Source organism: Populus nigra, chromosome 6 (genome assembly GCF_951802175.1).
Source record: "Populus nigra chromosome 6, ddPopNigr1.1, whole genome shotgun sequence".
Lineage (NCBI taxonomy): Eukaryota > Viridiplantae > Streptophyta > Magnoliopsida > Malpighiales > Salicaceae > Populus > Populus nigra.
Genome location: NC_084857.1, coordinates 15,403,580 through 15,414,715, shown reverse-complemented (window position 1 = coordinate 15,414,715; position 11,136 = coordinate 15,403,580). Strand labels below are relative to the sequence as shown.

General features: G+C 34.6%; 2 protein-coding genes across 6 annotated transcripts; one reads left to right on the top strand and one right to left on the bottom strand.

The window, feature by feature from the left end:
- Positions 1–558: 558 nt before the first annotated feature.
- LOC133696022 (uncharacterized) lies at positions 559–3,632 on the top strand. 4 transcript variants are annotated; one of them, XM_062118030.1, is made up of 6 exons: positions 559–859; positions 1,381–1,510; positions 1,594–1,761; positions 1,889–2,011; positions 2,265–2,408; positions 3,055–3,632. In XM_062118030.1, coding segments are annotated over exons 1-6 (1,032 nt in total). In that variant the 5' UTR covers positions 559–857; the 3' UTR covers positions 3,520–3,632. The 4 variants fall into 4 exon arrangements, with proteins under 4 accessions (XP_061974014.1, XP_061974015.1, XP_061974017.1 ...); XM_062118031.1 differs by having other exon boundaries at positions 1,359–1,510; XM_062118033.1 differs by lacking the exon at positions 559–859 and adding an exon at positions 941–1,234.
- Positions 3,633–4,256: 624 nt separating this feature from the next.
- On the bottom strand, positions 4,257–9,413 carry LOC133697733 (pantothenate kinase 1). Of its 2 annotated transcripts, XM_062120480.1 has the most exons (10): positions 9,025–9,413; positions 8,764–8,940; positions 8,343–8,389; positions 7,830–7,946; positions 6,798–6,917; positions 6,596–6,690; positions 6,411–6,504; positions 6,115–6,246; positions 5,240–5,352; positions 4,257–4,796 (listed from the first exon to the last, which is right to left on the bottom strand). In XM_062120480.1, exons 1-10 carry the CDS (start codon positions 9,101–9,103, stop codon positions 4,574–4,576), a joined length of 1,197 nt encoding a protein of 398 aa, XP_061976464.1. In that variant the 5' UTR covers positions 9,104–9,413; the 3' UTR covers positions 4,257–4,573. The 2 variants fall into 2 exon arrangements, with proteins under 2 accessions (XP_061976464.1, XP_061976465.1); XM_062120481.1 differs by lacking the exon at positions 9,025–9,413 and having other exon boundaries at positions 8,343–8,399; positions 8,764–8,903.
- Between the last annotated feature and the right edge of the window lie 1,723 nt (positions 9,414–11,136).

Sequence of the window (11,136 nt, the reverse complement as noted above, 5' to 3'; positions counted from 1 at the left end):
TAACCATTCATAATGTTTTTTTTTAAGAAAAAAATTATTATATCGTATTATATGTATACTTATTTTTATTATCATATAATTAAATGAAGAAATGGTTTTAAAAATAAAATTGTTAAACTTAACTAGATCATGCATTTGACGAGTTAATCTAAATTGATTCAAGACCTCATCATCTTAATATTTTAAAAATAATGTTTAAATCTCGTTCTTTTGATGTTTTTAAGTTAAATTAAGTTTTTTTTAGATCGATAAAGTTGTATGTTGATGTACTCGATTAATTAGATCATATAAAAATTAATTTTAACTTGATTTAATTTAAAATTCAGGTTAGAGCTAACTGGTGAAATTTATTAAAGCATTAGTGCAAAGACCTTTTTACAATCAAAATTAATTTTTGTTCTGATCCGCGATGAAACAAGTAAGTTAGCCATGAATTGTAATAGTAATTCTCAATTTTGTCTTATCCTTTAATTTTTTTCTACCGCGTTATTTATTTTGTTTTGTTTTATATATAAAAAAATTATTAGTAAAACACGTGTTAACAAACAGGTGAGTGGCGCGCTAAAGATAATGACATCCGGCGTCGCCTTAGGGAAGCCCACCCTAGCTGGATTTCTGGCAAACAGAAATGAGTAGTTCATGCCACGACGACATAGAACGAAGCTTCGTGCCGCTAGTCCTCGAACAAATTAAAACGTTGTTAGGTAGCGCATAAGAAACGAGAGAAAAAACGGGACAATTGTTGGTAATATCTTAAAGTTTCAAGCGGATGGAAATCAGACATCCTTGGATGTGGAGGAGATTACTGGATTGAGTGTTCGAATGGTTGGTGAAATGTCTCAATTTTCTTAGTGAAAATGTAAGAAACGTAGTTCTATTTATATAATTGCAGTTAAAAACTAATATATTAATGTTGACTATTTGTTTTTTACTCCTCTTGGATCTTGCCATTCTATCACGTGTTGCTGTTTGCTAACCCTACAAATAGGAAAGGATATGCAGCAGCTAGTCAATTTTCTACTGCTGCCTCTGCTGCAAGTTCTTGATCTCTCCATTTCATTCTTAATCAATTACTATAGTCTTATAGATAGACAGATAGGTCCTGTCTTTAACTTTAAGTGAAACCTTTCTGCTCTAACCTTAGTTAGTTTCAAATAGTAGTAGTAGTATTAAGTTCATTCTCGGCAGTCCTTTTCTATTCTCAAAATTCTAGTAATTAAAAAGAAAAAAAAAGGTGGGATTTCATTCTTTTGCTTTGTTTATCTTTCAATGATGATATACTAACTGGGTTTTGTAATATGAGTTCTAAATGGTAATTTGATTGTATTTTTCTTGTTCTGTCTGCCATGGGATTCAAGAGAACGCATTCTTTGAATTCAGGCTAATGGGTGAAGCAGAAGTGAGAAGAGCTAGCATAGGAATTCCCAAGAGCAAGTGCAATGGAACCCACAAAGCTTTTGATCCATCATTTCTTGTGCAGCTCCCAAACAAGCTTCAAGATTGTATTAAGGTTAGTCTTTTTTCCATCCATGTTGGATAAATTAGCATTGTGATAGCTTAATGAAAGAAAATTCTACTGTAATCTTGCAATAGTCACGACTCAAGAACTTATTAAAAGATGGCAAGGGCGAAAACTCGGTGAGAAAAGAGAAAGGGTCATTTGCTTCTACCGCTGCTCCTGCCTTGGGGATTGATTTGGAGAGGCAATTGCAAGCCTGGAGAGAAAATCCTGCTTGGACTGATCAACCTCCACAAATAAAGGTGAACAACTTTTAAAGAAACTGCATGTCGTATTGGCCAGTTAGTTGCCTTTCAATGCTAAGGAGTAGCAGGGTTGATTGAGTCATAAAAAATTAATGTGCTTGGAATCTCATGTTATTCTTGGCAGGTCAGTGTACCAAGAGGTTCTCTCTGCAACCTCAATGCCAAAGTGGATATCGGGTTGCCCCCGGATGCAGTGTATGATATTGTGACGGACCCAGATAATAGGAGAGTTTTCAAAAATATCAAGGTAAGTTGAGTCTTTTTCATCATCTGCTGCTTCATTTCAACCGAAGTATAACTATTTGTTAAAACGCTGGTTAGATCATCAAAGTTTGGCATTCTCCTTAGTTGTGGGAATTAGTCTTCAATTTAAAATTAAAAAAGAAAAGAAAAGACGTCCATTTGATTTGTTCTTGTAACTATTATTTGCTTGATTAAATAGTATTAAGCATCCAATTGAAATTCCATTTTGATGTGAGAAAAAACTGTTTTATGTCTAGGAAGTGGTATCCAGGAGAGTTTTGCTTGATGAAGGTCACAGGCAGGTGGTTGATGTAGAGCAAGCTGCTATTTGGAAATTTCTTTGGTGGTCAGGGACTATATCAGTTCATGTTTTGGTTGATCAGAACAGACAAGATCACTCAGTAAGGATCAACATTTTTCTTTCCACTGTTTCTATTGCTGCCATAAGTAATCAGAAGCTTGTTTTCAACCCATCTGGTGAAGATCTGTTTGTTCTCTTCATGGCATGTTATCTGTGAGTCAGAATTCTTGAATAAATCCTTAATGTGGAAATGCAAGTGGGAATGCATTTCACAACGTATATGGATGGTTTTTCACTTTGGGGAGTGGTAGTTGTGGGAATGCATTTCACAACGTTTATGGATGGTTTTTCACTTTGGGGAGTGGTAGTTGTGGGAATGCATTTCACAACGTTTATGGATGGTTTTTCACTTTGGGGAGTGGTAGTTGTGGGAATGCATGTAGATTGGGTGAATTTGGTGAGATATCATTGGATAACTTTGCTCCTTAGGAAACTCAAATTCCACAAGACCAAAATTTCTCTGTTCACCTCAGAAAACGGATGTTTTAGAGAACTTTTGGCAGTAACAATAACAAAAACCTACTTGATACAAAAACTGATTCATCTAATTATGTTGGCTAACCACCATCTAATTCCTGATTTACCTTGTAGTCTTAGTTTTAGTTCTACCATAATAGGGCACCATCATTACCATAAACTTGTCTAATCCACTGGCAATTCTCTTATGTCTGGTACTTGCTTGACAGATGAACTTCACGCAAGTGAAAACTGGGTTCATGAAAAGATTCGAAGGTTGCTGGAAAGTGGAACCTATATTTGTTGATGAAGCAATCTGCTATCCATTTAAACCTAAAACATTGGCGGACTATTGTTCATGTACAAGGGGGAAAGGAAGGATAGGGTCAAAGGTGAGCTTGGAGCAGTTAATCCAACCAGCAATTGTTCCACCGCCACCAATTTCCTGGTACCTAAGAGGAATCACCACCAGGACTACTGAAATGATTGTGAATGATCTGGTTGCTGAAGCAGGCAGAATCAGGGTAGGTTTTGATGCTGAAAAATGTGAAGATTGGAGCTTGTATGATGAAAAACAACCTATCAAGTCATCTAATATTAAAGAAAGATGGGCTCTACATAGAAGAAATGCAAAGAAGCGTCCTAGAAAATTGTTGACTGCTGAAAGATCATCTTTTGGTTCAAGAAACAGTTAAACTACAATTTGTATTCCAATTGTATTTGTATCAGTTCAACAGAGATAAACAGCAATTCTTATTTGTATTATGATCTGTCTAAAGAATGAGATTGTTGTGACTGCTCTTTAAAATGCTCAGTTGTATCACCTCCGATAACCCTAATTCGAAATATGCAGAGCGCAATTTACCTGCTAGAGGAGGGGAGAGCTTTCATCAACCTTCTTGATGCCTGTGCTTACTGGTTATGGAAAGAGGATCTAGTGAGCTGCAGCTCCTGGGCGAAGTACCATTCTCATGAATCCCGGTGGTCACCGCATCATGGCTGCTTTATTTTTTACCGGGCAATGAGAGTCTTGGGCAAAACCCAAGGTTGTTTAACGTAATGAGATTTCTGTAATTTTAAAAACACGGGAATATATGAGCTACAATTTGCATTAGGTTTCCCCAGAAAGTTAAAAATCAAAATGGAATTCTAATCAGTTCTAGTATAATGTAATATGTCGAAGTAAAAGCCCGCAAGATCAAATTCAATCCTTGGATAGCATGTGGATTTTCATGGAATACCAGGTGCGCAAACTTTCCCGCAACAGACAAGGTGGAGCCTTGTCAGTTCAAGGGTTGCACGACCAGGTATGATAGGACAACTTGTTCAAAGTAGTGGAGAACTAGTTGGGGTGATTCCAAGGAATCCTCAAATACCCCAACGCTTGAAAATATCAACTAAAAGAAAATTAGTTTAAGTAAAAGTTCACATGTTAAACGAATCTGCAATTGATTTTATTGAAGGATGAAGTTACAGAATGTAGTATTGCAAATTACAACGGGGCCTATAGATTACATAAATAATCAGGCAAAGTAACATGTATTACTTTGACATCTCTCTCTCTCTGAACTTTTTCACTGTTACTTTTATGCTACAGGTGCTAAAATCTTTCTATAAAAATTGTTGGTCCTGGGATGTTTTAACTATGTTACACTAGCTATGGACTTCTTCGACCTGTAAGTCTGCCCAGTGGTACCAACAAATTTCCTTCAAACACCGAAGTACAAAGAAGGGAAGTTTCAGCTAATTCTAAGCTTGATAGACACTACACTGCACGCTCTCAGTCTCATTCAAATCCCGCTCTAGTGGATTATAATTTGTATCTGTACTAGAGGATGCATCCACTGGGATCTGCACTGATTGATTAACCATCAAGTCATTGAGGCTGTGCCGTTCATAGCTCATGAATGCACCTAGAGCTCCAAGAAATCCTTCATGCCGCAAAAACATTGCTTTTGCCTCACCTTTAGACCTGCCAAATAAAATAAAATAAAATGATTAGAGTGTAAGGAGAAAATATGAACTGGGAGAAGGATAATATCACCAAACAATGATGAACTTGTTTCACTTTTATCAGAACAAAATGAATTTCTAATTAGTTGAGTGCATGGAATCTCTGGTAATGTTTTAATTGCATTTAACTTTTCATTAAACATTATTGATGATTTTTTTTCACTTTTAATTACCAGGACTGGTAGTTTTTTATTATGTAAGAATATCTCTATGACAAGTTTCCCTTCCTTGCTTGCTGGCAAATCTCAACTGTACAGGCTGGATGGTATTCATTATCAAAATATGAAGATCCACCCCAGAACTTCTCGACAGTCACAAATGCCCTCCAAATAGGGGAAGTGATTTTTTTGTTCAAATAGAAAAATTATTTTGTTGTTGACATGTGAAACCCCAGATAATTACCAGAAATGAACTGCAACAGAAATGGTGTCCATAGTATAGGAATGACCCCGGGTGAAAAATCCTCCAAAAAATATGCGCTTGAGCCCAAATCGAAGTGCATTCAAGTAAGAGATCTGGGAGCAGAGAAATAAGAGGCAATGGGAGAATAAAAGTGTGCACTAATTAAAAATAACTCAGAGTATCTCTGTTAATTTAAGTGATCAATACTCCAGATATAAAACAATAAAATTTAAAATGGCGAGTCATGGAACAAATGAGACGATATAGAAGAAAAAAGCAGAGTGCAGACAATAATCAATTATGTCAAGCAAAGTTTTCTATATGTGCCACATAAGGTCTTGTAAATTTAATTTTCTATGGCAGTGAATAGCATATGAAACTCAGTCAAGTTGAATTTTGGATACAACTTCCAGCTCTCAGGTATTCTATGCCCTTCTTAATCGTGACTTGTTAACAGCACTGTAGGTGATGGGAACCATCTCTAAGTATTAAATATCCAAAGGTAAGATGAATCCAGCTACAAAAGCCTTGGCTAATGGTTTTAATCTCCAAGCCAACGTGGTAAAAGGATGGCAAAGCACTAAATCTGTAACAACCAGTTGAGGTGTATGGTTGTCAGAATGACTCCGTTCAATGACTAAGGCAATACAAACAAAAAATTCCTACAAGAAAATCTTACAAATAGAAATAGCATTTAATGCAAGGATGCCATCCTGTGAAATCATTACTTGGCAAGTTCATCATACATCACTTGCCATGTTAGTTTGTGAGATTTTTTGTATGTAAATACTTTTCCTTTATCAAATTTTAATACCATATAAATCTTATAGCGTCCTTCTTGACAACATACAACAGATGTGCCTACTGAAAGTTACCTGTCCAATATTATTTGAAATCATTCTTAGAAGAGACCGGGAGACATCTTCAGGTTTATAATCATGAAGTTCATTACTGTTAGAAATTGCCCTCCCAAAGCTGGAAGCAATGGCTGTGGATGAGAGACCAATCTGTCATCATACGAAATGAACTGTGCAGTTAAATTTTAAAGATTGAAAATCAAGGTGAATCATGAAGCTGTTAGGAACCTGAATGGGCACTTCAACATGACAAATGAAAATATGTGAACTGGCAAAAAACAATCTTATAAATTAAAGAAAGGACTTGAATATACCTTTGAATATTCCATCCCACCATAGATATCCCCAACAAGCATGTCTAGAACTCTGTTATTTCCCCGTTGACTTAACTCCAGCAACTCATCAAAACTGAGAAAGAAAATGCATCGGTATCCACTAATATGAAACTAAATACAAGAGAATTTGTAATGGCCAAAGATGAGGAAACAAACCAAACTACCTCTGGCATTTTGTTAATAACTTTCCCAAACCCCAAAAAGTGCCACCACCAACACTTGTTCCACTGACTCGCTCAAACTTTCCATCTCCATCCACCTGTATTGGCACAAAACTGAATATCATTTAACATATAAAAACATTTTAAATACATAAAACAAATCATAAACAATGAAGGTAAACTGATCTGATACTGATATGAGTACCTTGATCATGCTAACTCCAGATCCAATATTAACGAGTAGATATGGATACAAATCATTATGGTCAATCTGCACAAATTCCTTCTGACCATTCAAGTATGTAAAAGCTTCATGATTGACAGCCTACTCAAAATAACAATCAGCATGCAGCTAGGACATTAGTAAAGTGAACAAGAAACAGAATGGGCAATTACTAATTATTATCAAGCAAGGGAGGAAAACAAATATGGCATGGTAGGTAAAAGTTTCCCTCCTGAACAAACACACATGAACAAAGGAAGTTTTCCTTTTGTTGAAGAGGGAAGAGAGGCACAGTTATACAATGACATTTTGCAACTGCAAACAAATCCGAACAGGAGGAGAAATTTGAACCTCTTTCTTTTCTAGGATGTAGATGCTCATTTCAATAGTGGCATCAGAATACCACTTGCAATACCCTCTACCAAGAATCAGGACCTAGGGCTAGATCTATTGCCATATTCTCAAACCTCAAGCATACATTTCCTTGGGATGGGGTTTATATTATGGCAACTTACTAATGCATGACAGAGTCAGCAAATGCCCTCTGCAGCATGAAGTCTATTCTTTTGAAGATTCAACACTTTCTAGAACTCCCAATATCAGGGCCACACCATACAAAAACATCTCCAAGTTATTGCATTGTTCAATTTTCTAAGAGGTTGAATTCATGAGCACATCCTCCCAGGGCCCATAGCAGCTAATACGTGGAACTTATCATGATGCATTTATAACTTTCATCAAAAAGAAAAAAGATCAATATAAATTGAGATGAGACATTTGTCTACAGAGTGTGACCAACTGAAACAATATTTTGTACAGACCAAATACTTGAGAGAATTACATGCAAGCTAAGTGTTTTTTGCATGTATACACACGAGTAATCAGAAACAGTAAGGTTCTACATAGACAAAGGGCAGGAGATTGTTTTGCATATGAAGCTTTCTTAATGTTTGAATGAAAGACAACAACTTGCTGATATTAAATGTACGTGACTATGTGGTGCTAGAATCCCACCTTAAGCAAAAAATTTGCTCCCGTCACAAGACAATCCATTTCATCTTCCTTTTCGAGACTAATGCCAAGCTTTTCTTTGAAAAGATCAGAGAACTTGTATGCCCCACCACCTGTGGCCTTCAAATGGATTGTAACTAGTTAATAATGTAGCATATTTAGTACCTATTCCAAACCCAAAACTACCTTGCGACATAAAAATGAACTAAACAATTCATCAGATTAAAAACAAGTTTTTCCACCATGGGAATCAAACACCAGAAGCTAACTTTAAAATAATTGTTCAGCTTAGTGGGAAGCTATGTATGACAGACAATCTGTGATCACAGAGAAGGAAATCTGGATTTAAGACAGAAAACATTGAATAGTTGTTTTCTAAAAAAACTTGCATTTTCTCTCAATAAATTTATGTTTATAATTATAATAATGAATATTATTATAATTATATAACAGAGCTTTAGAGATTTAGCTTCTTCAAAATCAAAAGTTTGGCAACAAACAACAATTACATCTTACCTTAATAAAGCTCCTGTCATTGGTAGGGTTTTCTTGATGCTGGAAACCTGAGTTCACCTTCATTTTGTAAGCAAGAAACAAAACCGGCCAAAAAACAATCACATAAATGAGGAAGTTATCAACATGAAGCAACTCCAAGAAAGACAACTCTGCTAAGTAATATAATCACAGAATGAGTTATCATAGCCTGTTTGAGTTAATGTACACGACCAGCAAGAGTTCGGAGCATAACGAAATAAGCGCAAGCCAAGCCGAGTATGAAACTATCAGTTCAGCTTAAATCAAACTCAGCCCTAAAGTTTGCAAGGAAGAAAACCACACCATACTGTTGATAACATCTAGAGTTTCAAGAAATGAGAAAGACAAAAGGATAAAAAGAAAAAGGCAACAAGGATGGTCATGGTCACGATAGTGAACATACCACCAAAGAAAAGTTTGTTGGCACTAATAAACTGCAAGCAATCATTGATATTGGTCGTCTCAAACTTGGCAAAATGAAGCCTTCCATTAACACCATTGGAAATCCCAACACTATCATTCAATGGGTCCTCATGATCACCAGAATCTCTCGAGAAATATACCAATTTGATTAAAGACCCTGCAAAGCAAGATTAGCATTTCTTTTTGTTTGCTTATTATTGATTGAAAAGACAAAAAGAAAGGAAATTTAACAGATACATACCTCCAATATCGAGGGCCAAACGAGATATTTGAATTGGATTTGAATTCCCATCAGTTTCAATCTCTCTGAGACAATCCATCAAAGTAGTTCGTCTGCCCTTTATCTCTCTATCTATCTTTATCAGTGATGAATGGATTGAGCTGCTCTGGGTGTTTGTTGTTTCTTTTCTTGGTTTCTAAAACGGATTCTTTGAACCTAAGGAACTGCCACTCATATTATATAGAAAGAACATGACAGAGAATAACTGAAGTAGTTTGGTTTTTGTGCAGGTCTGATAACACTTTGAAGAGAGTAATAATTTTGATTCTTTTTCTTCCTATTATGTTAGACTTTCCCCTGTCTGCAGATGAGATGAGATGAGATGATGGTACAGTGAATACGCGTCACGACAAATAATCGGGGCCGCCAGCCTGCATAATTATAAAAGTTAAAACACAACTTAGAGCTTGTTTAGTTTCGTACTTGTGGATATTTTTTAAATAATATTTTTTATTAAAATATATATTAATAATATTTTTTTATTTTTTAAAAATTATTTTTAATATTATCACATCAAAAAATTTTAAAATATATAAATTATATTAAATTTTAATAAAAAAAATTAATTTTTAAAAAACGAGGGTTACACATTTCTATACGTTACTTTAAGAAGGCTCGAATACAGAGTTCTAATTTATTTTAAAATAATAAAAATAATTCTATCTTGATAAAAAAAAAAAAGTCAACTAATTAATTTGTTTGTTGGATTAATTAGCTCACAAGTTCTTGTAATTTCATGAGTTTCTTAACCAGGTCCTCGATCAATTAATTTTCTTTATCAAACACAAAAGGGTTACAGTTTAGTTAATTTCCTCTTATTAATCTGGCCTATCAACATGAAACATGAATTCAAGTTTCCAATTACTCTCAATTTTTTATTTATTGTCTCTTGAAAAACTTGTTGACTATGCACATTCGATTAAAAAGTGTATGTAAGTGTAGTAGTGATTGTTTTTTAAAATATTTTTTAAAAAATTATTTTTAATATCAACATATTTAACTAATTTAAAAACATTAAAAATTAATTATAAATAAAAAAAATCAAATTTTATCATAACCCTTTAGAAGAAATGCAATACTTAGAAAGTGTTTGTTTTAACTTTTATGGTTAAAGTTGTAATTAGGTACAATTCAATTATACATTAAACTCAACCACAAAAATTAATTTTTTTTTTTTAGTTTAACATAGATGTTCGGGCCAGCTTACGCGCACCTTAACTAATCTCACGGGTCCTGAAGTTAACGACCATGTAAGTCTCTAGTAGTCATTATATAAATAACTATAGAGTTTAAACTTGAAACCATAAAAAAAAAAAAAACAAACCTTTTTATTCTAAACTTTTATCATAAACCACCTAAATAGCTAAACAATCAAGAAGGTGCACCGTTGGATGGTAGTATTTTGCTGACTTTTGAAATATGGGCTATTGCAAGCCAAGTTTGACCGGCACTATCCTCGACTCGAGCACACTTGGACGGCATCTTTTACTAGTGAAGAGGAAATGATTAGTTTAAAGAGCAATAAGAATATGATTATTCGAGTCAAATTATGAGAATGGGAGAGAATATTCCCATGAATTGTTAGCCTCTATCCTACGCCTCTATCCTACCCTAATAATGAAGCGAGTCCTCAAACTTTGAGGGAACATATCAAGATACAGGTAGGGAAAATATTATTATTTGAAAAAAAAACTCAGATCGGATCATATTTATTTTATTTTATTTTATTTTATTTTTATTAAAATCCAGCTCAACGTAAAGTTTAAGTTAATTGGTTCGTGGATAGTTTTTAAACAATGATGCCACCCCGATCCATGTTTATCATGTTTGTCTATAGAATCAATCACCGTGACATTTCATAGTCTCGCCAGCTCTACCTTTAGCATGTTTCACATGAGATAGTTTATAATTATTAATATTTAATATATTTATTAATTTTTCATAAATTAATTACATAATTTATAATTCTGTCTAGTTTTGTCTACAAGTGCAGGTGGTGGGTTCGTGACGGCCCTCTAGTCCCCACGGCGTTTTATCTAAAGGTGTAAAATAGGTTGTGGAGGATAGGTGGTT